This window comes from Protobothrops mucrosquamatus, unplaced genomic scaffold (genome assembly GCF_001527695.2).
Source record: "Protobothrops mucrosquamatus isolate PMUCROS unplaced genomic scaffold, P.Mucros_1.0 scaffold1352, whole genome shotgun sequence".
Classification (NCBI taxonomy): domain Eukaryota; kingdom Metazoa; phylum Chordata; class Lepidosauria; order Squamata; family Viperidae; genus Protobothrops; species Protobothrops mucrosquamatus.
In genome coordinates, this window is record NW_015387546.1 from 134,559 (window position 1) to 159,566 (window position 25,008).

At 35.3% G+C, this 25,008-nt stretch overlaps 1 protein-coding gene across 1 annotated transcript in view; it reads left to right on the plus strand.

Annotated features, from left to right (window-relative positions):
* The window catches only part of LOC107292474 (CUB and sushi domain-containing protein 3), a gene marked incomplete at its 5' end in the record, with an annotated part of 196,708 nt that overhangs the window by 133,507 nt on the left and 38,193 nt on the right, over nucleotides 1-25,008 (plus strand). The window contains 8 exons of the mRNA XM_015821564.1: nucleotides 3,357-3,542; nucleotides 5,828-6,001; nucleotides 8,719-8,901; nucleotides 12,312-12,488; nucleotides 13,976-14,155; nucleotides 15,459-15,632; nucleotides 20,776-20,949; nucleotides 23,661-23,734. Of these exons, the coding sequence (XP_015677050.1) occupies nucleotides 3,357-3,542; nucleotides 5,828-6,001; nucleotides 8,719-8,901; nucleotides 12,312-12,488; nucleotides 13,976-14,155; nucleotides 15,459-15,632; nucleotides 20,776-20,949; nucleotides 23,661-23,734 (1,322 nt within the window). The remainder of the gene's footprint in view (nucleotides 1-3,356; nucleotides 3,543-5,827; nucleotides 6,002-8,718; nucleotides 8,902-12,311; nucleotides 12,489-13,975; nucleotides 14,156-15,458; nucleotides 15,633-20,775; nucleotides 20,950-23,660; nucleotides 23,735-25,008) is intronic.

Genomic DNA, 25,008 nt, shown 5'->3' on the forward strand with positions numbered 1-25,008 from the left:
GGCAGCCAGTACCAGCCAGGAGGGGCACGGATCCAGTAAACATGTGGTTGCATTCAGCCTCCCGAGAATCCTGTCCACATCCTCAGGAGCCACAGAGTCAAACTCCTCCCATATAACCGTCTCAAGACTTACTCCTGACTCCTCCCCCGGGGCCACCCAGTCAGAGTCAAGACCTTCTCGAATCCGAGCGACTTTGTCAGACAGATATTGAGCAAAGTCCTCGGCCCTCCCCTCCAGGGAATCCTCTCCCCCCCTCAACTGAAGGAGAGAGCGGGTCACCCTGAAGAGGGTGGCCGGGCGATTATCTGATGACGCAATGAGGGTGGAGTAGTAGTTAGACCTCGCCACCCTCATCGCCACTAGGTAGGATCTAACCTGTATCCTTGCCTGTGTTCGGTCGAATTCGGTTCGGCTCGCCCTCCAACTGCTCTCCAGGCGTCTTTTCCGGCACTTCATCTCTCTCAGCTCCTCGGTGAACCAGGGAGCCAATTGAGATCTGCGCTGATTAATATATACAGGTAGTCCTCAATTTATGACTATAATTGAGCTCACCATTTTAACTAAAAGGTTGTGATGGTCATTAAGTGGGTCACCATTTTGGTATCAGGCATTTTTTGCAAGAAAATGGAAATAAGTACAGTTTGCCAACAAAAAACGTTGTATGCAGTCATGCAACTACAGGGCACTATAAATGGCTGTCAATGCAGACTGGCTGCCAAGCAGCCAAAATACAGACATGGCCTTCAGAACTTCAAATCTGGGTCATAAGTCCCTTTTTTTCAAATTATCATAACTTAAAATGGTTGTTAAGCAATTAGTTGTAAGTTGAGGACCACTTGTAATTGGAAAACTATCAGGAAATCCAGAATCATAACCTAGATTATAAAATAAAAATATCACAGCATATTGTCAAGAGAGCATCATGGATGTATCCAAGGAATCTCTCAGATTTAAGGGACTTTTTACTTGTAACCTATCTGTCAAGGTTCTGACTAATAAAACCAAATAAATCAGAACTCCGAGACTTGAAGTTTCCTCAGAGCTCATGTTTATTGGATACTTAATATTGGCACAGTCAAAAGTGAAACCAATTCTAAACTTCCCCTTAAAGATTCAATGTAGCTAAATGTAACAATTCCCTCCCCTTTGCTATGCAATTGATCACACTACCCAATAGAAGCAATTGGCAGGCTCTGTTAAACTTCTTTTTTCCACCTTCCAGTTTCTGTGGAAATGACCTTGGGTCCCATGGGATTGCTTTAAGTTTAGTTAGCAATGCTGCCTTTTTCCTTCCCCCCAACCTGTAGCAATTTAGAGCGACGAAGATGGCTTAAGCCAGGTTCATTTCAGAAGCTGACACTACCTTTGTAGGAACATTTCTGTGTGCTAGTAACAGACTTTCCACAATGACTGAAGCATGGAACAATGCATAAAACCACGTACAATATATTTTGAAATTTGTTTGTCTTAATATGTTTGTCTTCTTTTTCAGAGAATAGCTGTTTTTCCTTTTTGTTTGGTGCTACACAAATTCTGTAGATTTTCTTCCTTTTGTAAAGTTCCCTTTTTAAAAAAAAATATTTCTGCGTCTTCTGATAAAGATCAATTAATATTTTACTTGGAAAAGATAAATGATTCAGGTTCACTGAACATTAATTTATGCTAGTTTAAACTTTATTTATTTTTTGCTGAAGATCAAAGTTAATATGTGTATTGATTGCAGTTTCTTTTTGAAAAGCTGAAACATCCAGGAAATTTCATTTGTTTTAAAAGGGGAAATTGAAACAAATGAGTTGCATTAAAATCAACAGCTCATATCCATTTTCTTTCAAACCAGTTCACGAACATCCTGAGAAATAAATTGATTAGTATAAAAAGTAATCAAAACTGCCTGTTTGCGGCTAGTTAGGTCCTTGTATGAAAAGTTAAGCTAATTTATTTCCTAATAGTGGGAGGTAAAGAAAAAAAAAGTCCAGAGCAGCATTCAAGCTATGAAAATCACTCAGGAAATTTATAAAAAATAATTTTAAAAAATCCATACAAATGTGTAGGACTGCCACTTGCCTTTTATTTAGTATTCCAGCCATTCTTACTGTTGTATTATGTTTTTATATTATATAATACATGATATATTATTGTTATTTTCTTCTTGTTATTTTTTCTTAGATGTAAACTTTATATGTTGCTCATAATTATAGTTCTTTATTTTATTATTTGTATTCCGGTGTATTGTGTGTATTCTGGTGTGTTGCAAAGTTTTCTTTGAGTAGGTGGCCTTTTTCTTGCGGTTTTCTAATCTTGCCTGTAACTCTGAGATTTCTTGAGAGTCCTTATTCACCATCCAAGTTCTAACCACACGTGATCACACTTAGCTTTTTCAAATCAGTCATGTTGGGATAAGTGCTGGTATATTTCTCCCATCAAAGGACATTTCTTTCTAATGCGATGCTTTAATCATCAGAGCAGTAGACTCCAATGCTATTTATTTACTTATTTATTTATTTCCTATGGTGCTGTAATGAAAATTAGTTAAAAATGAGAAACTGCCCTTACTTAAATGATTTCTCCATATAGAATGATGATGGTGGGGAGGAGAAACATGTTTAATGCATGTTTTATAGCTGATGTGATGGATATGGCTGCCACAGAGAAAGCGTAAGACTGTGAAGTTCAGAGTTTGAAATTACTTAGCTGCACCGCTGGTTAGCATGATAGAAATTATTGAATGTTTCTGGGCTGAGCTAGCAAGATATACTGTTGTGCAGACAAAGAACACTAGGTATGCTCAATAAGTAGCCTAATTATTTTTGACAAGACAGATAATGACTATAAAATGTAATTTTCATTCAGGGCAATATTTTGCAAGTGCTGCAATCTTTTACATAAGCTTTAGGAAGTTTGTCCAAAGTGCTCCTTATTAAATATTATATATGAAGATTGTGCAACTCTGTGGTTACCTATAAGCAAGATATGTATGCTTACTTACAAGAAACAGTGCATTTTCATTAATATAATTTCTCTCCTAATGAATGTGAATTGGAAATAAAGGTGACTCATTTTTAAAAAGGAATGTGAATATTAAAAAGTACTGCTGTGCTTCAGCATTAATTCTATAAGGTTACAGAGACAGAGACAGTGGCATTAATAATAATAATAATCACCACTCATTATAGAATATATACATACAGAATACAGTGTATACATTTTTCAAGTATTTTAGTAAACCAAAAAAATGGATTAAAGCACATCATTTTTATACATTAGCATTAATTAATGCTAACTTTACAAGCCTTTGATATTATTTTCTAATGTGAAATGTACAGGTCCTATCAATTTCTGTTATTGCTCTTGTTTAGTGGTCAATTGTTCGGATCCAGGAATCTCTGGAAATTCTATAAGAGAAAGCAAAATAGAACATGGAAATTTCACCTACGGTACAGTTGTTTTTTATGACTGCAATCCTGGATATTTTTTATTTGGCTCTTCAATTTTAATCTGCCAGCCTAATGGACACTGGGATAAACCTCTACCAGAATGCATTAGTAAGTATTTTAAAATATTGGTATTTATAACTAAAATGTGCAAGAACAGCAATACTAAACACTTCACAGCTGTTATCCAATTGCAATTGTTAGAAAAACTGACTAAGGTAAGTCAATGTCTGAAATACTGAATATGGAAGAGTTGTGCGTATTTAATTGTTCAATTTTAGTTCACCACAGTCAGCTGATTTTCAAGAGGCTATACTCAATAATTTGCAATAAAATATCCATGGTGCAATCAAAAATGAAATAATTATATCAATAAAACCACATGACAGTATCAAAAATATGTACTCACGATGGGTTCCTCAGTTAGTGCAGGGCAGCTCCTTGCTATTATCTTTGAGCTTTACCACCTTCTTGTAACAATAATATAGTCTATCTGATTTCTGTATAGTTCATCTCCTACAGTCCATGTACTGTATATAAGTATCATTGTTTGAAAACTGTGCTTGCAATGAAGAAATAATTGGATTGGTAGAAACTAGGATGTTGATCTCCTGCTTCATTTTGGTTCCTAGTCCATATAGACTAACCACTTTTTTCCTCCTTACTCTTTCCAACTTTGGCATTCTAGTCTTGAACCATAAGTAGCACATCTTGCTTGCATGTTTTATGAAATTCAAACTTGATCATAAAAGTCATCAGTAGCGGGCACATAAACTTGGACAATTGTCCTATTAAAAAGATGTCCACAAGGTACAATTCATATTATTCAGTCACCCATTGCATTGTACCCAAGCAGGTACTTGCTATTTTTTTTTATTGACTATGAAAGCAGGAGCATTCCTTGTTTGTTTTTAGGTCCTACTGGTAAATAGTATGATTTTCTGGCTAAAATTATCCCAGTTCAATCCACTGAGTTTTTTCTGATGCCTAAGATATCAATGTATAGTCAGCTTTTCATATGCTGAATTTTCCTATGTTCATTTACTTATTTTATTTAGCTGTAAAACAATCATCCAGCTACCAGAAAGATTGTCTCACATTCCCAAGGTAACCCTATCTTTGCTACTTCAGATTTTCTTTTTCTACCTGGCAATGTCTACAATCAGATGTCCCAAAGGCTTTTATCTATCTGCACTATAAACACGATTAGTGCTCCAAAACATCCTCAGCTCTTCCTCAGTAGCTTGTTGAAGACCATTTGACCCGAGGGACTATCATCTGGCACTATATCATCAATCACTTTATACTGCCTCTTCATGTGGTTTTCCTGGATATAGGAAAATGCAGGAGTGGTTTTGCCATTGTCTTTCTTCTATGGAATATAAAATGAACCTTTTCCCAGTGTCACTAAAATTAGTGTCTTTTTCTGGCATCTTCCTATATAGCAGTTGCCTGCTTGCTTTAGTGAAGCAGCTAAAATGCCTTCACATATTGGGTGATCTTGCTGAGAGTTACCAGTTCTCTTTGTTCATCCTTCCTCTGCCATGATGTGGCAACTGAGCAGATTTGAGAGGGATGACTGACTTTAGCTCCACAAAAATGAAAAGGATGTTGACCTTGTGGGGGAAGTGGAAAATGAATTATTATTCCAAAGTAATGGACCTTAGCTGGAAAACCAACTCTTGTCTAGACTAGCACTTTACAAGAAGAATTGATCGGACTGATCAGCCAACTGTTTTCACAGAGATAGATTTGATTTCTAAAGGCCATAATACTATTGATCTTGATCGCTGCATAGATATTTGTCATTCCTAAGTTCATTCAAAAGCGATGTTATAACAGTTCTTTTTAAAACTGAATTTACAGGATGATATTTTCCACAAAGCACACCTCTTGACTCCTAGGACTTATTCAAACTGACCTTTCCATTTCTTAACTGCTCTATTTCCAGAATCAGAATAGGAGAAGATATCTTTCAATGTCCAAGCCTAATACTAAAATCTAATGTTTTGTGCATGATCACAACATAATCTCAAAAGGGGATACTCTATAACAAGAAACTATTATTCTGATACTCTCTATAAATTCAGATGAGTCTACATACAGTATTTCTTTGTTTATTTTTAAAAGGTTTGGAATATAATGAATATACACACACAGGTGTGTATACATACACACACACACACACAGAGGGAGAATGGCTATAGGTTAGTGAATACATTGGTAATAATGAGCAATTTGTTCTATGAATTATATGAAAAACATGGCTACTGTATAAGATCATCATTATACCATATTGATCACTGGTAAAACATATTGATGGTGTGCTGGCATATTGAAGAATTTAGTTGGCTGATTATAACATAATTTTTATCTCCAATATTTATGTATCGTAGTGATTGACTGCGGTCATCCTGGCATTCCTCCAAATGCGATCCTTTCTGGAGAGAAATACACATTTGGATCTGCTGTTCATTATTCTTGTGCAGGAAGGAGATCATTAATAGGCCACTTATCCAGGACATGTCAATTAAATGGACACTGGAGTGGAACTATGCCTCATTGCTCAGGTACCACTTTTAAAGTATGTGAATGTGCTTTCGAAACCATTTAATACAGCGTTTTTTGTGGCTGCTCTTGTTTCTTTTCAGGACTTCTAAAATCAATCCGTGTTTAAATCACAAACAATTCTAATCAAATATAAGTTTCACATTAGATGCCCTCACTCACATATAGACTCACAAATCTAGAAAGGAAGTGGTAGATTTCAAACAACATCTCATCTAAAAGGAAAATAGCAAATAACATAGGAACATTGAAAAGTAGGTAAGGAATATGTATAGTCTCTTCCCTTTGCATATTACTGGGAAGGATGTTACATTTCATTTGGGTAATTTGTGCATCACTATTGCCGTACCTTCATTTGCTTTTATCTAATTTGAAGAATAATTGCTGCATAGCAACAGTCTTCATCCATGTAATAACTGTTTCTGCTGAGCTCATGTAGGAATAGTTTCTGGAAAAGAATGTTCAAAACTGTCTACAATTCATGGCATATCAAAAACTAAGATTCCACAAGGGTATCTACAGCTTTTAAATAAATAGAAATCTATATAGTTTAATTAATAGTATAGATAACAAGCAAAGCTGTGCTTTGTTGTATTGTTTAAAACTGCAACAATATCAGAACCATAACCCATAACTTGAAGGAGGCTGAATCTCTTTCCCTTAAATAAATGTGTTGTGACAGTTTTAATTGTATAAATTGTTGTAAACTGATAGAAATTCCCAGCAGTATAAAGATGGGATTAACAGATATATATGTATAGAAAAGTCTTTAAAATTAATGTTTCGATTCTGCCCTTCTGTCATTTTTGTCATGACACCAATCAAAGTACTTTGATGTCCATTAAACTTAGAAAAGCTATTCTGAAGAAAAATTACTACAACTACTCAGTATCATACACTGCTTTTTTTTGGAGGGGGGGTTGTCAGCATTTTCCTCTCAATTTTTCCTCCCCCTTATACATTTTGCACTTGAATTCTTTTTTGAGCCTTGTATCAAAAAAATGCCATCATTGGCCTTAACATGAAGAAACAATGTCACTTTAAAAAAGGAAGAGATGAAGCATTAAGAAAGCCATGTTCTTCTCTCCAGAGCCATTCATGAAACCCAACTTGGCATCCACCCTAGGGGTTGATGCAAGCTTTGCATTAAATCAATTATTTAAATTGATAAAGCCTTTAAAATATTTTAACAAATATTTAAACACATTTAAATCTGATTAAAGGACTGCTTTCTGGAGAGATGCTCAGTGATTTTTTTATGTGTTTATTTTTATATCACCTGTTTGTGTAAATAACTCAGGGCAACAGCCTAGCTAGGGATATTATTTTTTATTGTACTCAAAGTAACTGAAGTAGTAACATGTATGTACCTTAGAAGTGTCATTCATGCATCCTTTGTTATGGTTATTAAAATGACTGAACAAGGTTCATATTTCCATATGTCATGTAACCTAAATAACCACTTTTTGTGGTTTATGATTATTATGCAGTGAGGGAGGGAATTAAGGTGTATGAATATGCCATTTAATACTGTTTTTGTTTGCCTACAGTACAACTCAGCTATTACGCTGTTATCTGTTTGAAATAAATAGATTCATTTGTTATTTCTGATTTGGGAGATGAACAAGCCTCAAAATGCAGCAGACAAGCAGTCAGCTAGGCCTTTTGCGTTAACATCCCAGCCTACAATCCCAGCCTATCCCATAAATATCTGTTCAGATTAAAAGTCCACAAAGGTGTGACTTATTGCACAGATTTGAGTATAAACAAGAAAGCACAAAGCAATTTCTGTGGGTTAATCATCCACATGGAACTTATGATTTGTGATCCTAGCAGGTCTTGTGGCAAAACTAATATGTATTAAAGAATCCTAACATGCTTTGTTGTTATATCCTATTATTTAATCATACAACAATAGAGAAGAAGGTCATATGATGGAAACTATATAACCTAATAATATCAGAAGGGCTACCTATACAGTACTGTATATGATATAATAATAATAATAATAATAATAATAATAATAATAATAATAATAATAGTAGTAGTAGTAGTAGTAGTAGTAGTAGTAGTAGTAGTAGTAGTAGTAGTAGTAGTAAAGTTGGAAGGGACCTTGGAGGTCATCTAGTCCAACCCCCTGCTCAGGCAGGAAACCCTATACCATTTCAGACAAATGGCTGTCAAGCAGATAAATGTGCTTTTGTTTTACATCAGTATAGATGGAATCTTTTCTAATATTTCAGATATAACTAAAAAAGTAGGAATAACTTTCACCTTATTTTACAATGCTTGTAATAACTTACAAGCTTGAAACTCCAAGAGAAAGTTCCACAACTTTATAAATATAATTTGGTTCTAAACTAGATCAGCTACTGACTTAAATTATAATTGGACTGGAGAAGTGCTTTAAAAAATACCATGGACTGGAGAAGTGCTTTAAAAAATACCATGGAAACAGAGAACTGGTTTTATTTTGTTTTTTTCTTAAATATTTCAAGAATATTAAATAAGGGACTTGAAATTTCTATGGTCTTGACTGAGTGCTATATGGTCCAAATTGAGGAAGTCAGCGTACAATTACCAAGTCTGGAATGGACACCACTTTTTTTGGAGCCTACTGATTATAAATTGATTCCTCTTGTTTCAGGTTCCTATAGCAGGACCAAAACAATGTAACCCTAAGTATTCTACCCCAAATGATCTTTTTTTTTTATTCCAGGTGACACGGCAGGGACTTGTGGGGATCCAGGAATCCCAGGCCATGGTGCTAGAGAACAAACTAATTTTAGAACTAAAAGTGTTGTACAATTCTCTTGTGAGCTTGGTTACATCCTTCATGGATCAGAGGAAAGAACTTGTTTGGCAAATGGAAGTTGGACAGGAAGGCAACCAGAATGTAAAGGTAAATTATTTTCATAACTATATTGGAATATTTGTTTTAAAATCACTACAAAAAAGTTTTAATAAAGTCATCATATATCTGAAATCAATTATCTGCATATATTGCCCTCATTCCCCTAAAATTGTATTCTAAGGGCACCAAATCCTAGGATACTTCCAACAGTTTCAGTCCAGAATGGGACAACTTACCGCAGCTGACTGGTCATGGCTGACTTGCCACAGCCAATTCATCACAGGACAACTTGTAATGGGACAGCTCACCACAAGACAATTCACTGCCAAACAATACAACGTGACATAGTCAAGAGAAGGACAAGCGAATTGCAGCAGGCCTTGTCTTCTTTAAATTTGAACCTTCTCAAATTAGAAGTCCTCGAGGCTGGAGTGAGCTGCAATTCTACTTGTCCCTCTCTTGAGTTATCCTGTGTTGAATTGTCCCATGGCAAGTTGTCCCATGGCAAGTTGGGTGGATTGAGTTAGCCGGGGTGAGTTGTCCTAGACCTGTTTCAGTCATATGTTGGAGACTAAGAATCTGAAGACTGAATACCAGAAACTGGCAAATCGTCCAGTTGCACTTAATTTAAATTTTGTCTCTCTACTGTCTATCTATCCAGTGACTTATCTGTCCTCTATCCTATTCATGGACATTTGGGGGAAAGGAAGGAAATGAAATGATGAAAGGTGCAACCTTGATGATATTTGCATGCAATATCATGATTCAAGTTCAAAAGTTATGTCATTCTGCACATTTTGTCATTTTGGTTTTGTGAGATTAAGTAGGGACTCCTGCTTTACAGTCTTTCTCATACATGTTTCAGGTGTTACCACATGTTATGTAGCATATGGTTTTGATTAACTTAAAACAACTGTGTGCAATCCATGGTCTGTGGATCCCATCTTGCCCTGGACAGCTAGTAACGTGGCCTCACAAGATTGTAAACTTTTAACATTATGTAATTTTTAGAAATATTTATATACATTAACTATATTATATATGTTACATGTGGCCCAAGACAATTTCTCTTCACATAATGCATGCTAGGCAAGCCAAAAGGTTGGACACCCATGACTTAAAGCAATGAAAGCAGTTGTATTTGTGTGTTTCCCATGGAAAGTATCTATAGTGGAATTTATCCTGAAGTAAATTAAAAATCCTACCTTACTTTTTAAATATGATCACAACTCTGTGAAATCCTTGTGCTCTCTGAGCTTAGTTGTTGGTCTTCTAAATTGCTACACAATATACAGTGTATAATTTCTACGAAAAAGTATAGGAACAGGAGAAGTGGCCTTCTAATAAAGCAGATTATTTGTTTTCCTAATATAGAATTGTCTGTCATGATGAGCAGGGAAATATACTTCTCATAGAGATGCTAGAAACTGAATTTGAATATGTCTATATACAAATTATATTCTCTTTCCTAGAGGTAGAACCCAATTCAGAGTTACAGTTGTCAGTAACACTAAGGATTTTTTCTTTTCTTTTTGTCACAATCACAATTAAATTAATTCCTCCAGTCCATGACACAGCACAAAGACCGCTAATATAAGTTTTTCTACTTCAGTGACCAAGTTCTATCCTGCCATCTTGAAAAAGCCAGTATTTGGCATTGTCCTTCTAAATTCAGTGTTGGACAATGACTGTCCTTCCATTTTTTTCCATTCCTGTATTTTTTTTTTACCAACTAGGAAATAAACTCCTTTCATTGGCATATTTGAAGTTCTGTTTTCTCAATATATATACATTTGATTGCTGTTTTATGTAATTTATGCAAAACAATGTATGCTCTCTGCTTTAAACAACTTTCTGTGCTATAGTACACTTTTTTATTTAGATATAGCTAGCACTTGCATAGTTTGTTTTGTTTTTTTGTAAATATCCTTCCTAGAATGATGCTGTTTTATCTGTAATTTTTTTTCACAAGTTTTCCATGAGATTCCCTTTGATACTATTGTTAGTGTCTTGGCTGCCCTCTTAAAATCAGCACATTTTATACAAACTAAAATTCATGTGAGATTGACATTGATAGCATTTGCCACCATTGTATTCGGGGTGGGAATATCATTTGTTTCAAAGAATTTGAACAGTAATTAGTGTTTGATGGGACACAAACATCTGAGTACAACAAAACAATTTGGTTTTAGGATTTTTTAAAGTAACATTTGAGCACCACCAGCAGAAATAATCATGTACCTTACAGGGATGTGTAGGGAGTAATACAGATTTGTTTATTTTAAATAAATTTGTGTATTAAATAGTTGTGTACTACTTGCAAAACATGGCTAGAATTGTAAATATGGTAAGTGATAAGAGCCTTCACTTTTCACAAAAATCAATTACTATGGTGTATATTTAAATTACAATTTTATATTAACTAGAAGATGGGAGTCCATAATGAGCCACAGTGATTTCAAAATTATAAGCGCAGCATGCCTTCACTAAACAAATGATGCAATTATTTATTTGTATCATGATGTCTGAGGCAGGGGTAAATATTTTATCCACGTGATGGAGAGTTTACACATATGCATATATACATACAGACACATGTATGTGTCAAAATGGCCTGAAAATACTGAATCACAACACACACACAAAAGTAAATAAATAAAAAAGATGTTTGAGTTTTGAAAATGGACTATTCTACATGGAATTTTTCAAGTTGGCTAGAATTCTTAAAATAAAATAATTTCATGAACCAAGCCATAGATAAGAGAGTGCGATCATGCTGGGTGTTATTAGAGACTTGCTTTCTAAATGTTTACCAAAGTTGAATTGTATGAGTGGGTTTGTTAAAGTAAAAAAAAAGATTATTTATGTAAAAAAAAAGATTTTCAATAGGTAGCCATTAGTACGCTAGTGTACAATAAAAATGTACAGGGCTTTGTGCCCTGTAGCTGTATACTGAATAATTTATTTATTTTTCAGAATACTCACTTTCTTGCTTAGAAGCTGTAAATGATCAGGAAAAAAAGTGATAACATTTGATATAAAAAAATAAGCTGATAAAAGCAAACTTTAGTATTTTCAACAATAGATAAAAGCTGAGAATATTTTCATGAAAAGCCACAAATTCTGAACTATACTTCAGCATTTGAATTCAAACTATATAGGAAATTATATGGAGGAATATTTATGGTATTCTGAAAACTGCAACCATATTTCAGTCAAGGAAAATTAAAGGAAGGCTCCATTTCAACTGAATATATGAAGATTTGGGAGGAAACTCAAAGCATTTGGGCAAGATTGATGTCATTAAAATGAAGGATTTTTACCTCCTTGATGTAAACTATTTTTTAATGAGTAGATTGGATTGTTATTTGCAACTTCAATTATTTAAGTTGCTAAGTAATTGTTCTCTGTGTTTGTTTTCCTTCCCAATTCTGGCATTTTCACACTGACTGTTCAAGCTGTTCAGTGTGGTAACCCTGGAACAACAGCTAATGGGAAAGTGTTTCAAATTGATGGCACAACATTCTCCAGTTCTGTGATTTATTCCTGCATGGAAGGCTATATTCTGTCTGGACCTTCTGTACGACAATGCACTGCCAATGGGACATGGTCTGGTTCCTTGCCAAATTGTACAAGCAAGTATCCATTGTTCCTACTATTATTACAATGTTAGGACACCACTTACAGCTTCTATATTTGGAGAAAGTCATATTGGAGAGAGGGAGCAAGATGGTGCTAGAATCATCCCTGTTGAAGATTTAGCTTCTTTTTTTCCATTCAAGATTTTCCCATGCAAACCAATGATGTTGTCATAGCTTTTCTACATAGAGGAGACATACAGCTTGGAGACCCGATGCATCCATCAGACTCTTAATGTGTAACTCATGATGCATCTCCAGTATTCCTTGCCCTTTCCCCCCATTTTTCCTATGTTTTTATCTTTACCCACTTGACCCCCATTTTTGAAAGAGTGGTCCTCTCTGTCATTAGTCTGAAAGTGTTAATAGCGCTGAGATTTTCAGCACTCAATATAATGGCTGACCTGAGTGACTAATGACAGCAATGATGGGTGAGGATTTACGGCAGCAGATATAAGTATCATGCAGTCATTGAAAGTCAACACTGCCTTGATGGCACATAATCAATATGTTTCATGGCAAAAATAGAAAGAATATTACTGCCCTCTTACTGTAATTATATGTTATTTCTGATGTGTGGGTGGAATTAGAATGAAAGGAACTCTACCTCAGTGTCAATGTACAACTATGTAAATATGCCTAAGCAATTCCTGGCCCCGCTGCCTCACATCACATGTGCACATTTGGGCTAAAAATGTACACCTGTCACTGGGTCTACCAGATTCAGATTTCCTGGAATCATTAGACAAGACTGCAGCCTTTACCCACTTTCTCAGTGAGTTCTTTTTTGGGTTGGAAGATTAAATATTTTTGTCCTTACATATTAAGTCAAACACTAAGGTACAATCTCCTGAAATTGTTCAAGCAATCTGTAAAGTCCACAACTCACACAAATTTCTGTCTTTTGCTAAATAGAATTTTCTTCTCTTTTCAAGTCAGTATATAGTATCTGGGATGCTAAGAGAAAAAAAAGAAGATCCTGTTTTATTGGCCCACCATCTTGATACAAAAGATGGTGGGTACGTAAGATAGGACCTTTTTGGTAGCAGCTGTTGGGAAACTGCCAGCTATGCTGGAAGAGGGGGTGTGAGTCAAGCATGGACTTAGCTTAGAATCCTTGCAGAGCCACAAGAGGCATAAGCTTGACCTCCCCTTCCAGCCTAGCTGGCAGTTTCCCAATAGCAGCAACTTGCCATTGTGAATCAGTATCCAGAATCCTGCCATTTTATTATAAGACTGTCTTAATTCAAGCTTCACAAAGTTAGAAAAGTGGAAATGAAAGTTGGTGTCTTAATTCCTTGACAAGTGGATTCTGTAATTAGTAACAAATGTCACCTAATGTGATAAACTCTGCTTATAAAGGCTGCTACACAAAGGAAGCTGCCATAGATATCACATTATAATATTATTCTACATTGTTCACCTTCTAAAATGAAGAAAACCTTTGTCATATAATTACATCTTCAATTTGTTTCCCTTCATAGTAATCATTTGTGGAGATCCAGGAATACCAGCCAATGGATTGAGATACGGGGATGATTATGTAGTTGGACAAAATGTTACTTATATGTGTCAACCTGGGTACACAATGGAAGCCAACAGTTCCAAAATTCGTACTTGCACTACTAATGGCACATGGAGTGGAATGCTGCCAACTTGTAAAGGTATTGCTTTGAAACTGAATAAATGGATGGATGGATGGATGGATGGATGGATGGATGGAGAGAGGGAGAGAGGGAGAGAAAGAATGTAATGGCATTGGGGAATGACCTTGGAAGGGAGAGTCACAACTAGATGAGCAGTTGGTTAAAAGGCATTTTAGGCCACCAAAGGAATGTGGATATGGCAAACATCTCAGAAGGATCCCTCCCTAATTCTTTGGGTTGTAAAGGCAATAAGAGTGAAATGTACTTTTAGACTTGCAAGGTTGATGTTGGCCTTGCAAAGTTGCCCAGACAGAAAGCACACATAGATAAACTAATTCCACTTTATTCTAAGATTACATTAACATAATCTTGCCAGTTTCAAAGTACATTTCTCCTCCCATCTACATTCTTTCTGTGGCTAAGCTGCTTTTTATCCAACCAATCTTCTGGCTGTGGTCTTCCCAGTGTTCCCCAAGGTGATTCCCAAGTACCATTACAGAGAGATATGTTTTTACAATAGTACCTTGGTACTTGACTGCTTAAAAACTCATCAAATTTGACACTCAATGCATTTTGATGCAAAAATGTGGCCTGCTACTCATCTTTGTTGGGAACTTGGTGTGCTACAAAAGAAAAGTGAGGGACAGCCACAGAGGGTGGTCCAAAAGATGGCCATGCTAGGAAGGTTACTGCAAAAGCAAGCAGGGAACAGCTGCAGAGGGTGGACAAGAATTTGGGCATGCTGGGAAGATCACTGACATAGGAAAAGGGACAGATAAGAAGTCCTTTCTAGTTCCTTCATCCTTATTTCCTGAATATTCAGAATTATATCTAATTGCATCCTTACCAATATCTATAGCATGTCCTTCATAATTCAAATAGTGTTCTGCAGAGTGACATAGAGATATGCTATTTCAGATGAGATTATAAAATTAACTTCTATTAACTTTTCATATCTTAACCTGTCTTTAGTATTGAAATTGTGATTATTTGTTTTTAGCTACTGGTTATGTATCTCAAAATAAAGAGCTAAAGAAACAGTCCTTCCCAAGTCCTTTTCCTTATGTATGTGATTGCAACTCCCATAATTTCCAGTGAAAATACCCACCAAAATGGCAAAAGGATGTGAAAATAAACATTTCATAACATTTAAGCAAAAAAATATGATTTGCACATTAAAGCAAAAAATAAAATAAAATAAAATAAAATCCAGCAACCCTTTAAAAAAAAGTTTAATTAGCACATATGGTTCTCCTAGTCAGTATAGACACAGGGGACATTGCTGCAGCTGCTGTGCTAATGACTCTAAATGTTGTTACAGCTGTTACCTGTCCAACTCCACCCCAGATTTCTAATGGAAAACAAGAAGGAATAAATTTTGATTGGGGATTTAGCATTAGTTATGTCTGTTCACCTGGCTATGAATTATCATTTCCTGCTGTTTTGACTTGTGTTGGGAACGGAACATGGAGTGGTGAAGTCCCACAGTGCTTACGTAAGTATTTTTTAAAATATATTTGCATTCCAGGCTAATAGTTGTTTCCATTTAACCTTAAAGGAAAACTAACAAAAGAAAAACTGTAGATATATGCAAAAAAATAACTGAAATGTTTCCTCCACATGCCCAGTGAGGTACGGTGGCTCAGTGACTTAAAAGACACCAGAAAAGGTCTATGCTCTGGTGGTTTGAGTTCCACTATCGCATGACAGAGTGAGCAAGTAGATAAATAGGTACCACTTCAGTGGGAAGGTAACAGTACATCATATTTCACTGAACACACTGCATTGTGGCATGCTGGTCACATCATCATGGAAATGTCTTTGAACAGCACTGGCTCAATGGCCTAAAGAAATGGAGATGAGCATTGCCCCCTAAAGTCTGCTACAAGAAGTGAAGTAAAACCCACAGGGACTCCTTTACTTTTACCACATACACAAATCCAACAAAACTGCAATGTCCTTTAATATCCATTACAAAATAAGGGGCAAATTGCAGTGATCACACAAGTGCTTGTGATCACTTTCCTCTTTGTGTTCTAGTCTTTTTTCCCCTTAAAGATCTTAACTCCAGTTAAACAGTTTATTCAGGCAGTTGTCAGCTGAAGCGACAATTAACTGGTTCTGGTTGTTTCTTTGTTTGTTTTTGTTTCTTCAAGTCAGTATTGACTTCTAGCAATCACCTGGAGAAGATCCTGCAGTTTTCTTGGCAAGATTTTTTTGAACTGGCTTGTCATTACCTTTTTCCTAGGGTTAAGGGGAGAATGACTGGCTCAAAATTATCCTTCTGGTTTCATGCCTAAGGCAAGACTAAAACTTATGGTATCATGGTATTTAGCTTTGTGCTTGGACCACTGTACCAAATTGCGGGAAAAAGTCCCATTTTTCATGAATAATGTAATCAAAAGGTGAATTTTCTAGTGACTGCTATTACTACAGAAACATTTCCTTGATATGCTGATACACCCTTATTTTCCTGAATGTTCAACACTGCATCATATTTAAAATTATCTTAAATTTTGATGCGCAGATAATAGGCATGTTGACTTGTTCTGACTTGTCAGAACTAAACAAGCCTGTGATCATTCAGGAAAAAAAAATCTCTGTGGCCAATGGGACTTTTTCTAGTCTCAAGATGGTCCTCCTGAAAAAAAAGGATACGGTTTAGGGTGATATTTTATCTTAATTAGTGAAGGAGAAAACAATCACTCATATCCCTAGTTTTTTGTGAAATTGTAGAGGAAGGAATATTTTGTCTCATATAATACTTGAAATACCTAAAGCAAGTTTGTCAAACTTGACAAAAATGTCAACAAGAATTAATTTGAATGTAGATGTTTTAACCAGGCAAAATTCTAGATATTTTTATTGTGGCTGTCAGGAATACAGAAGAAACTCTAGCCTGTCTCTCTGACAATTGGACTTTTGTTCCAGTATTATATTAAATTACCAATTTATGCAGAAGTTTTTATTAGCATAAAATTGGTGACACTGATGGATTTTGCATAGCTGCAGATTTCATTACAATAACTAATGTATGCTGACTTTTTACAGAACATTTTGTGAATATTTTTTTTATTTTTGCTGTTGAAAAAAGTATTAAATTTTAACAGAATAAATTAAATGGATTATCAAAGAGGAGATGAATGATTCTTCTTGTTTCATAGTAAAGAAAAAAACTTCACAAATAAAATTGAATAAAATTGTAATGTTTTCACATTCAAAATTTCAATGGTACTATATAATGTAGAAATGTTGCATTTTGATTAATGGATTAAAACCCATTGATTTTACTTGACAAGATTTTACTCACAAACCTTGATCACTTTCCTAAATCTTGTAATATTTTCCAATTGCTTCAAGATCTTCCTATTTGATATGATTTGTGATGGCAAGATGATTAGATCTTTTGAGGGTTTAAAGCTCTTTCATGTTTTAGTTATTATCATAATAAGTGTTTATACAGTCTGTTAGTGAACTGAGGTCATATTTCATTGTACCTTATTGGCAGTTAATTTTTTATAGCTGGAATTGCAAGCAAAATGTGCTTGTGGTGGCTGAATAACAGAAGAAGTCATGGGATCATTAATTAACAGAGCAGAAGGAAAAGCTCTGTTTGACCAGATAAAGGAGGAAGAGAACATTGAAGTATGAAATTATAAGATGGAGGAAGCAGAAAGCATGACCTCTGAATTCATTTCTCAAGCTGTCCAAAACACTTCTTCTACACTTAATCAAATATTAGGATTTTTCAGTCTGTGTTTTAGTTGTACAATTGTTTCACAAACATGCCCATCACCAAGACTACAAGAGCAACACTAGACTTTGCTAATAACTCATGTCTTGATCACCTAATGGCTTGACTACTGCAATGCACTCTACATGGGGCTAGGCAATGGTGGTCCTGTCTCAGTGTCCCCATGTAACACCTCTACTTAATGAGCTGTGTTGGTTTTCCAGTATGCTTCCAGGTGCAATTCAAAGTACTGGTCATTACCTATAAGGCTCTTAGCATAGGCCTGATTACTTGAAGATTCCTTCTATTAAACAACAGTAGCTTGGGGCTGTTGGAATCTCAGGCAGAACTATAAAAAAAGTTGGCTTCCAGGATCCTGGTAGATCCCGGAAGCCAACCTTTCTGTAGTTCTGCCTGAGATTCCAACAGTCCCATTCTACTGATGTATCCAAGGATCCTGAATTAGCCTGTCATGATTGAACCCCCCTTTTCTTTTTCTTTTCCTCTGTCCTGTCTGAGTTTTTTTTTATCTCTGGCATCTCTGTTCTTTTTTTGTATTCTTTTGTTCTACATGTTATTAACAATTTGTAAACTTATCAGACTCACTAGGAGTCAGATGACATATAAATGGTTTGTCGCAGTCAGCCAGAATGTTTAGACTGGATTGGCATTTTTATTTACTATCGAGTCCTTCCCAAGGACCTGGGATAGGCAGATGTGGATGGTTTATGGTGTTAGAGGCATCGTCACAGAATGTAAAATTGCCTTTTGCAATTGACTGATGGTGAATTTGTCAATGCTTAATGCTTAATGTTCAAGCGGTGTTGGGACTGCGCCCAAGGCAGCTGTTATTATTGGTACTACCTTTGATTTCTTTTGCCACAGTTGTTAATGATTATTATTAATGAATATGTTTCAGAAGTGAAGTGGTTAAAGAATTCGTCATCCCCCCCTAGATACTGCAATTTTTCTCCAAAATATGTCTTTGTTTGTTATAACATCTGGAATATGGGAGCAAGTATGGAATAGCAAAAGTCGAGAGGGAGAAACATTTATGTAATTCACAACTGAAGGAATATGCCATTGTATTGTCCTTTCCCCCTCTCCAGTTATCAACCCAAATCATTATTTTGGTCTTGGTCACTAATAGGAAGACTTTAAATTACAGCTGTAAAATTTGCCATTAGATTCACATAAAACAGTTATATTTTAGAATAGAATTATTCTACTGAAATCTAATTATTGCATTAATAGCTTGCCTTTTTGGGAGGATCTTGAAATGATGCAGATGTTGGCCTTTGCTGATTATGACTCCTTTAGAAGAACTCCATGAGATAGGATGGGCTGAGACACATAATAAGGGGTCAAAGTCTTTAAGTATGTTCTGCAATGAATTCACACCTGGCCCTTGTCAAACCCAAAGCCAATATTTTAAGGACAATACCATATTGACCTTATATAATCTGAGTCTTGTTTTCAATTTCACTCATACTGTATTCATTGAGAATGTAACTTCCCATTGTCAGTTGACTCACCACTGTGAAATAAGAGCATAGGACTTTTTCATAGGATATTTTATTTTTCCCTTTTAATCTACTATGTATCAATGATTTTAGATGTAATGGAGCAACCCATTTAGAAAGATAGAATAGGTTAGTGGTGCATATCAAAACTATGAACAAGATTCTTAGGCACATTTCAGATGAAGAGTGCATATTCAGTTTTATGGGAAGAGGTCTTAATTATCATATCTATAAATGCTTCCTACATTATGATAGCTAATGCAAGTGAAATAAAACTACTTTGATCACTATCATATAAATGCACACCGGAATGGGTGGCTATGTAAATCAATGCATTAAATAAATGAATAGGCCAAATTTTGCTCTTATTTATATCTAAAAGGTTCAACATTGTATGTTACCTTATTTTTATTGTTATCTTTTACTGCAGTGAGATTTGTAGAGGTATTCTTTGGAAAGGAACACACTAATGAAACAAATAAATATAATTGTATCTCCAGATATTCTAATCAAATGTTATCTATTTTACATTACTGCAAAATCAGGGTTAATCTGCCTGAATTGGACTATGTCTTCAGCCACGTTTCAGGCCTACCTTCTCAGTTTTATAATTCTTTGAGCAGAATAATTCTTCCTCATTGCTCAGTTGCTCTGGTCAAATTCAATACAATCTTCCCAGTTAATGTTAAGTGACATAAAACAGATGCCTGATTAATTTTCTTTTGTACTTACAGTTAAGATGTTATTGGAAATACCAAAGTATAAGTACTGCTGACAAGGAAGACCCCATGACTTATTCTACTACAAAGAGTAGCATTTTCTCTGCACAGTTTCCAAGGTCTGAGGGGAGAACAAGACTGATGTGCATTGCCATGATGTCTAGTTTCTATGGTTACATACTCAAAGAATTACTAAGCATCCAATAATAGAAAGTGGCTAGAAAAAGGCTGAAGAATATCAATGCATGATGTAATTCCTCCAGATATTCTCTTATTAAAGCAATAATCAAATAGTAAAAAAAAATATGTGTGATATTTGTTTAAGAAATGTTTTAAATATTTTCTTGAACGTCTCTGCCCTTGTTAATACAGTTGACAATGAAATAAAAGAATGTTGGACCTTCTGCATATTGACTATTAGCTTTTGATATTTACATAGAAAAAAACAAGTAAGATTTAGCCCTTTCTATCTTAAGAATATGATTTATATTTATACCTTCTGTAGGTATATAAGTACAGTACATACTGCATTTCCACTTCTTATTTTAGAGCAGATTTTTTATGATTATAAAAGGCTTCAAGCTTTCTGTTTTTCACCAGATACAAGTATATCCACCTAAAAAGAAATATCAATATATTTTCCACGTATTTCTTTTTCTACAGCAAAGTTTTGCGGTGACCCAGGAGTACCTGCTCAAGGCAAACGGGAAGGCAAAAGCTTTATTTATCAATCAGAAGTCTCTTTCAGTTGTAATCCTCCATTTGTGTTGGTTGGTTCCAGCACTCGCATATGTCAAGCAGATGGTACATGGAGCGGATCATCTCCACGTTGTATAGGTATGGTGGCATCTTTCCTAATTGGTAGCTTGTTATATTGGTGTTTTTTTTTTAAAAAAAAAAATTACAACAGTGTTTAAGTTGTGTGGACTTCAACTGCTAGAATTCTCTGTTCATGTGTGCTGTCCTGCTCAGTCTGAATGCAAACATAACAGTGTTTTAGTAGGTTTATTAATGTTCCATAGCAATTCCATTTACCAAAGCCCAGAACTAGCCCAGGCAAAAGCAGACCAATGCTAATATACAGAAACAAAGTTTCCCAAACAAGAGAAATATACCAGGGAAAATTAAATCTACAACACAAGAGGATTCAAGAGAAAAGAAAAGTCCAGAGTTCAGAAGGCACAATCCAAAGTCAAGGCATGGTGTCAATCCAAAGCAAGGCAGGAATCACAATGACCAGGAAACACACAGCTAGAAAATGAACATGTTCCCAGCATTGTCTCCATCTGTCTATTATGCTAAATAGCCAGCTTCTGGTGGAGCCCATCAAAAGGGACAAGGCTGCCTCCTCACAAATAATTGGGATGACCTTCACTGTGCCTGCCTTTTCTCTGCCCTACATGTTCTTGATCAGGTGCAGAAAGCAACTTGTCATCATCATCACTAATCAGATGCAGCTGCATGCTTCCCCACTTGAAGTTTCAGGGTTGTCCTGCTGCAGCTGTGCTTCAGCCAAATCACTCTCAGCCGGCTGCTTGGAACCATTGACCAACTCCAATCCTGATGTGTCTGGGACTGGTTCGTCCTCCTCCAAACTGACATCTGGAGAAGTATTTGGAGATGCATCTGGGGGAGTCATCAAACCATGATGCTGGTTTTAGAATTCTGGAAGTTGAAGCCCACATGTTTTAAAATGACCCCAATTAAAAACAATGTTTTACACTCTTTCCTTACAGTGCAGTCTTAAATAGTCATATGCTACTGTATTCTCGGGTTTATTGTTTAAGTGGATGTAGGATTGCAACTAGCCAATTGTTTTCATCAGGCACCTTTGTACAACTAGTAGTCCTTTAACACACATTTTCTTAGTGACTTTTAAAAGTTACAGTGGTCTTCCCAGAGTTACTTTTAACCCACTGCAGTCTTGTACTGCTTGGCAACCAGCTTGTATTTATAACCCTTTGCAGTATCCCCTGTTTTTGTGACCATCATTTTGTGGTATTTTTCCTGGTTTCCAATGTTTACTTCCTGTTTCTGACAAAAAAAAACCCATTGGGTATAAAGGATTCACTTAACAACTCGGCATTTGCTTGATGATCTGTCATTAAGCAAAGAGGGGAGTTGCTTAATGACTGAGGAAAACAAAGTTGTAAAATTGGTCACATGGTATGCCATTTAATGACTGCCATGACTTATGACCAGTCTGAATTATAGTTATAAGTCTAGAACTATGTATACAGGGAAAATTCAATTCCCGCCCTCATATGTACATACTTTTGGAGCCATTCTACATTGCTAAAAGGATTCTTAGTGTGGTTTTTCAACAATTGGAGAGCTATAATTCAACAGGCTAAAAGTATTCAATACCCCAACTAACAGAAAGTTTGTACTACACATGTGTTCTGGGCTCTAGAGTTTGGGATATTTTTTAATTTAAAAAAATTCAAGCTACAAAGATGAATTATGAAACTTAGAAGACTGTATGTGAGTGGTTTCTATTACAAAACTGCACTGTGTAGTAATTCCACTATATATTTACTTCTTAAAATACTATTCTGCCTTAATTTTTATCTCTGAAATTTCTTGTGTCTTTTTTCTACTCTGGTATTGGCCAGCATGTAGAATACTTTCAACTTTCTACATTGTGTTTTTATATTTTTACTTTTCCTTAACACACTTCTGTTTTTGCTGTGGCTGTTCTCATTTGGACCATTTACTCCCTTTGAAGGAAAAACATCTCTCCTTTTTTTTAAAAAAAAAACCTGGCTGCTTTACTCTGTTTGCTGGTGGTTGCAGAGCTTCCAAAACACACGTCTCCTCTCACACCTGTTTCAAGGTTGAAGCAGTATTGGCAACTCTGCCTTGCTGACACTGGGGACAGGGCCCAGATAGGAGCACAGGTGCATGCAATTTTTCTAAGCATCCTGCTCTTCCATAACATATAACAGGATATATAATTGCATCTTCAGTGCAAAATTGCAATCTTACCAAGGAGCAGGTTCTTATGCACTGTGGCATTTAGAATGGAATACAAATTTGGTAATGCTTTAAACAGGTCCACTGAAATCAGATTATGACTAATAACCTGTGACTAACCTAAGCCCCAGTTAGTGAATTCATTCTAAGCAGGACTGCAGGGATATCCATTAGATTGATTATAGGGCCTCTGTATTACTATGAAAAGATTTTTATATAAATTGTTCTTTGTGGACATTCAAGCAGGGAAGGAAATTTACCACTGGAGATGCAGAATTTGGCCTGTTGTCTTTTTAGCATTGCATAGCTTTATTGGGACAATTTTCACATCCAATAAATAAGCATAAGGAATGAAAGATAAGGAATCAAAGGGTAAAGCATTTGTGTTCACATTTAAGCAGCAGTCTAAACCTTGCATTAGTATTTTATGAAATACGAGTTTCAATATTCAAACTCATTGAAATGTTGGCACTTCCAAAAACTGTTTGGAAGCATTTGGGTATAAATGAATGTAAGTTTTTTTTTTAAAAAAACTATTTTATTTCACATACTTTTTTTATTTTTGGACAAAGAACCTACTCGGACAGCCTGTGAAAACCCCGGTGTTCCGCGTCATGGATCACAAAACAACACCTTTGGTTACCAGGTAGGCATTCTAATTTTTGTTGAATAGGGAAGAGAGATAACTTTCTTATCTCTCTTGAGTATAACTCAAGCTTCAGTAACTATTGAATTTTATTGTATCCAAATAGTCATTATCATTAGTGTCATCACTAAAAACCACTTAGACTAAAGCTGCATATTTCCTATTTATTTTAATAAAATAAAGGTGGAATTCTAAGCATACTCACAGGGCAGCAAATTCCAAGTAACTTAGTAAAATTGAACACACACTTGTTCACTTGTTTATGAATGTGTGTGTGTGTGTGTGTATATATATATACAGAGAGAGAGATTATATAAAATGTTAAACTACATAAATAAAAATATATGCAAAATAAAAACATTTTGTATTGAGAAAAAAGCTGGAGTACAAAGGAGGAAAATTTATTCAATGAAAATCACTATCACCTGGATTTTTCAGGTTAATTGAAATGTTTTATTTCTAATTTAAATTTTGTATATCTAAACATTTTAGAAAGAACTCAAAATATCCAAATAACAACATATTAAACCAACAGCAATAGTTCCTATTATCAAGGGAATAGTAACAATAGGTTCAAATACTTCAGGATAGTATTAGTGTCAAGGTGAGAATATTTTATTACATTCTGTACATTTTCCAGTCCTGGTTAGATATAATATGATTCTATAGCATTGTTTGCCACTATTTCTTTTGGTAATTGAGTTCAATCTCATGAATAAGCTCCATTCATTTCAACAATTTTTCTCCTGGAGAAACCTGTAAAAGATTACAATCTAAATAAAGTTAATATATTTTTCTACTCATACATGAATGAGATTGCAATTATTACTTTATCAAAATAATAAAATACTGTATAATAAAGTTCACTTTGCTCTGAAGCTAATTCAATACAGGAATTAGTAAAATAGGAATAAATAGAATTGTAAGTTTTATATGATTTTATAATGTATAATTTTCCAAGGACTATTTTGCATTGAGAACAATGCTTGAATGCAATAGCAGTAATGTGTTGGGAGGCTTTAAAAATACAGTCAAGATCTGGGGGGGGGGATTTTGGCATTTATTCCACACAGATTTGAAATATAGGTTTAGAATTAAAGACTGGGATACACACTAGGATCTAAAGACTGGGAAACACACTAGGATCTAAGCCCCATTAACCATAATGTGACATACAGTAGTTCCAAGTAAGCATGCATAGTTTTGCACAGTTTCTTTGTCTATGAAAAAAAATCTTCTAGCAGCATTTGCAAGATGAAGAAGACAGTAATGCT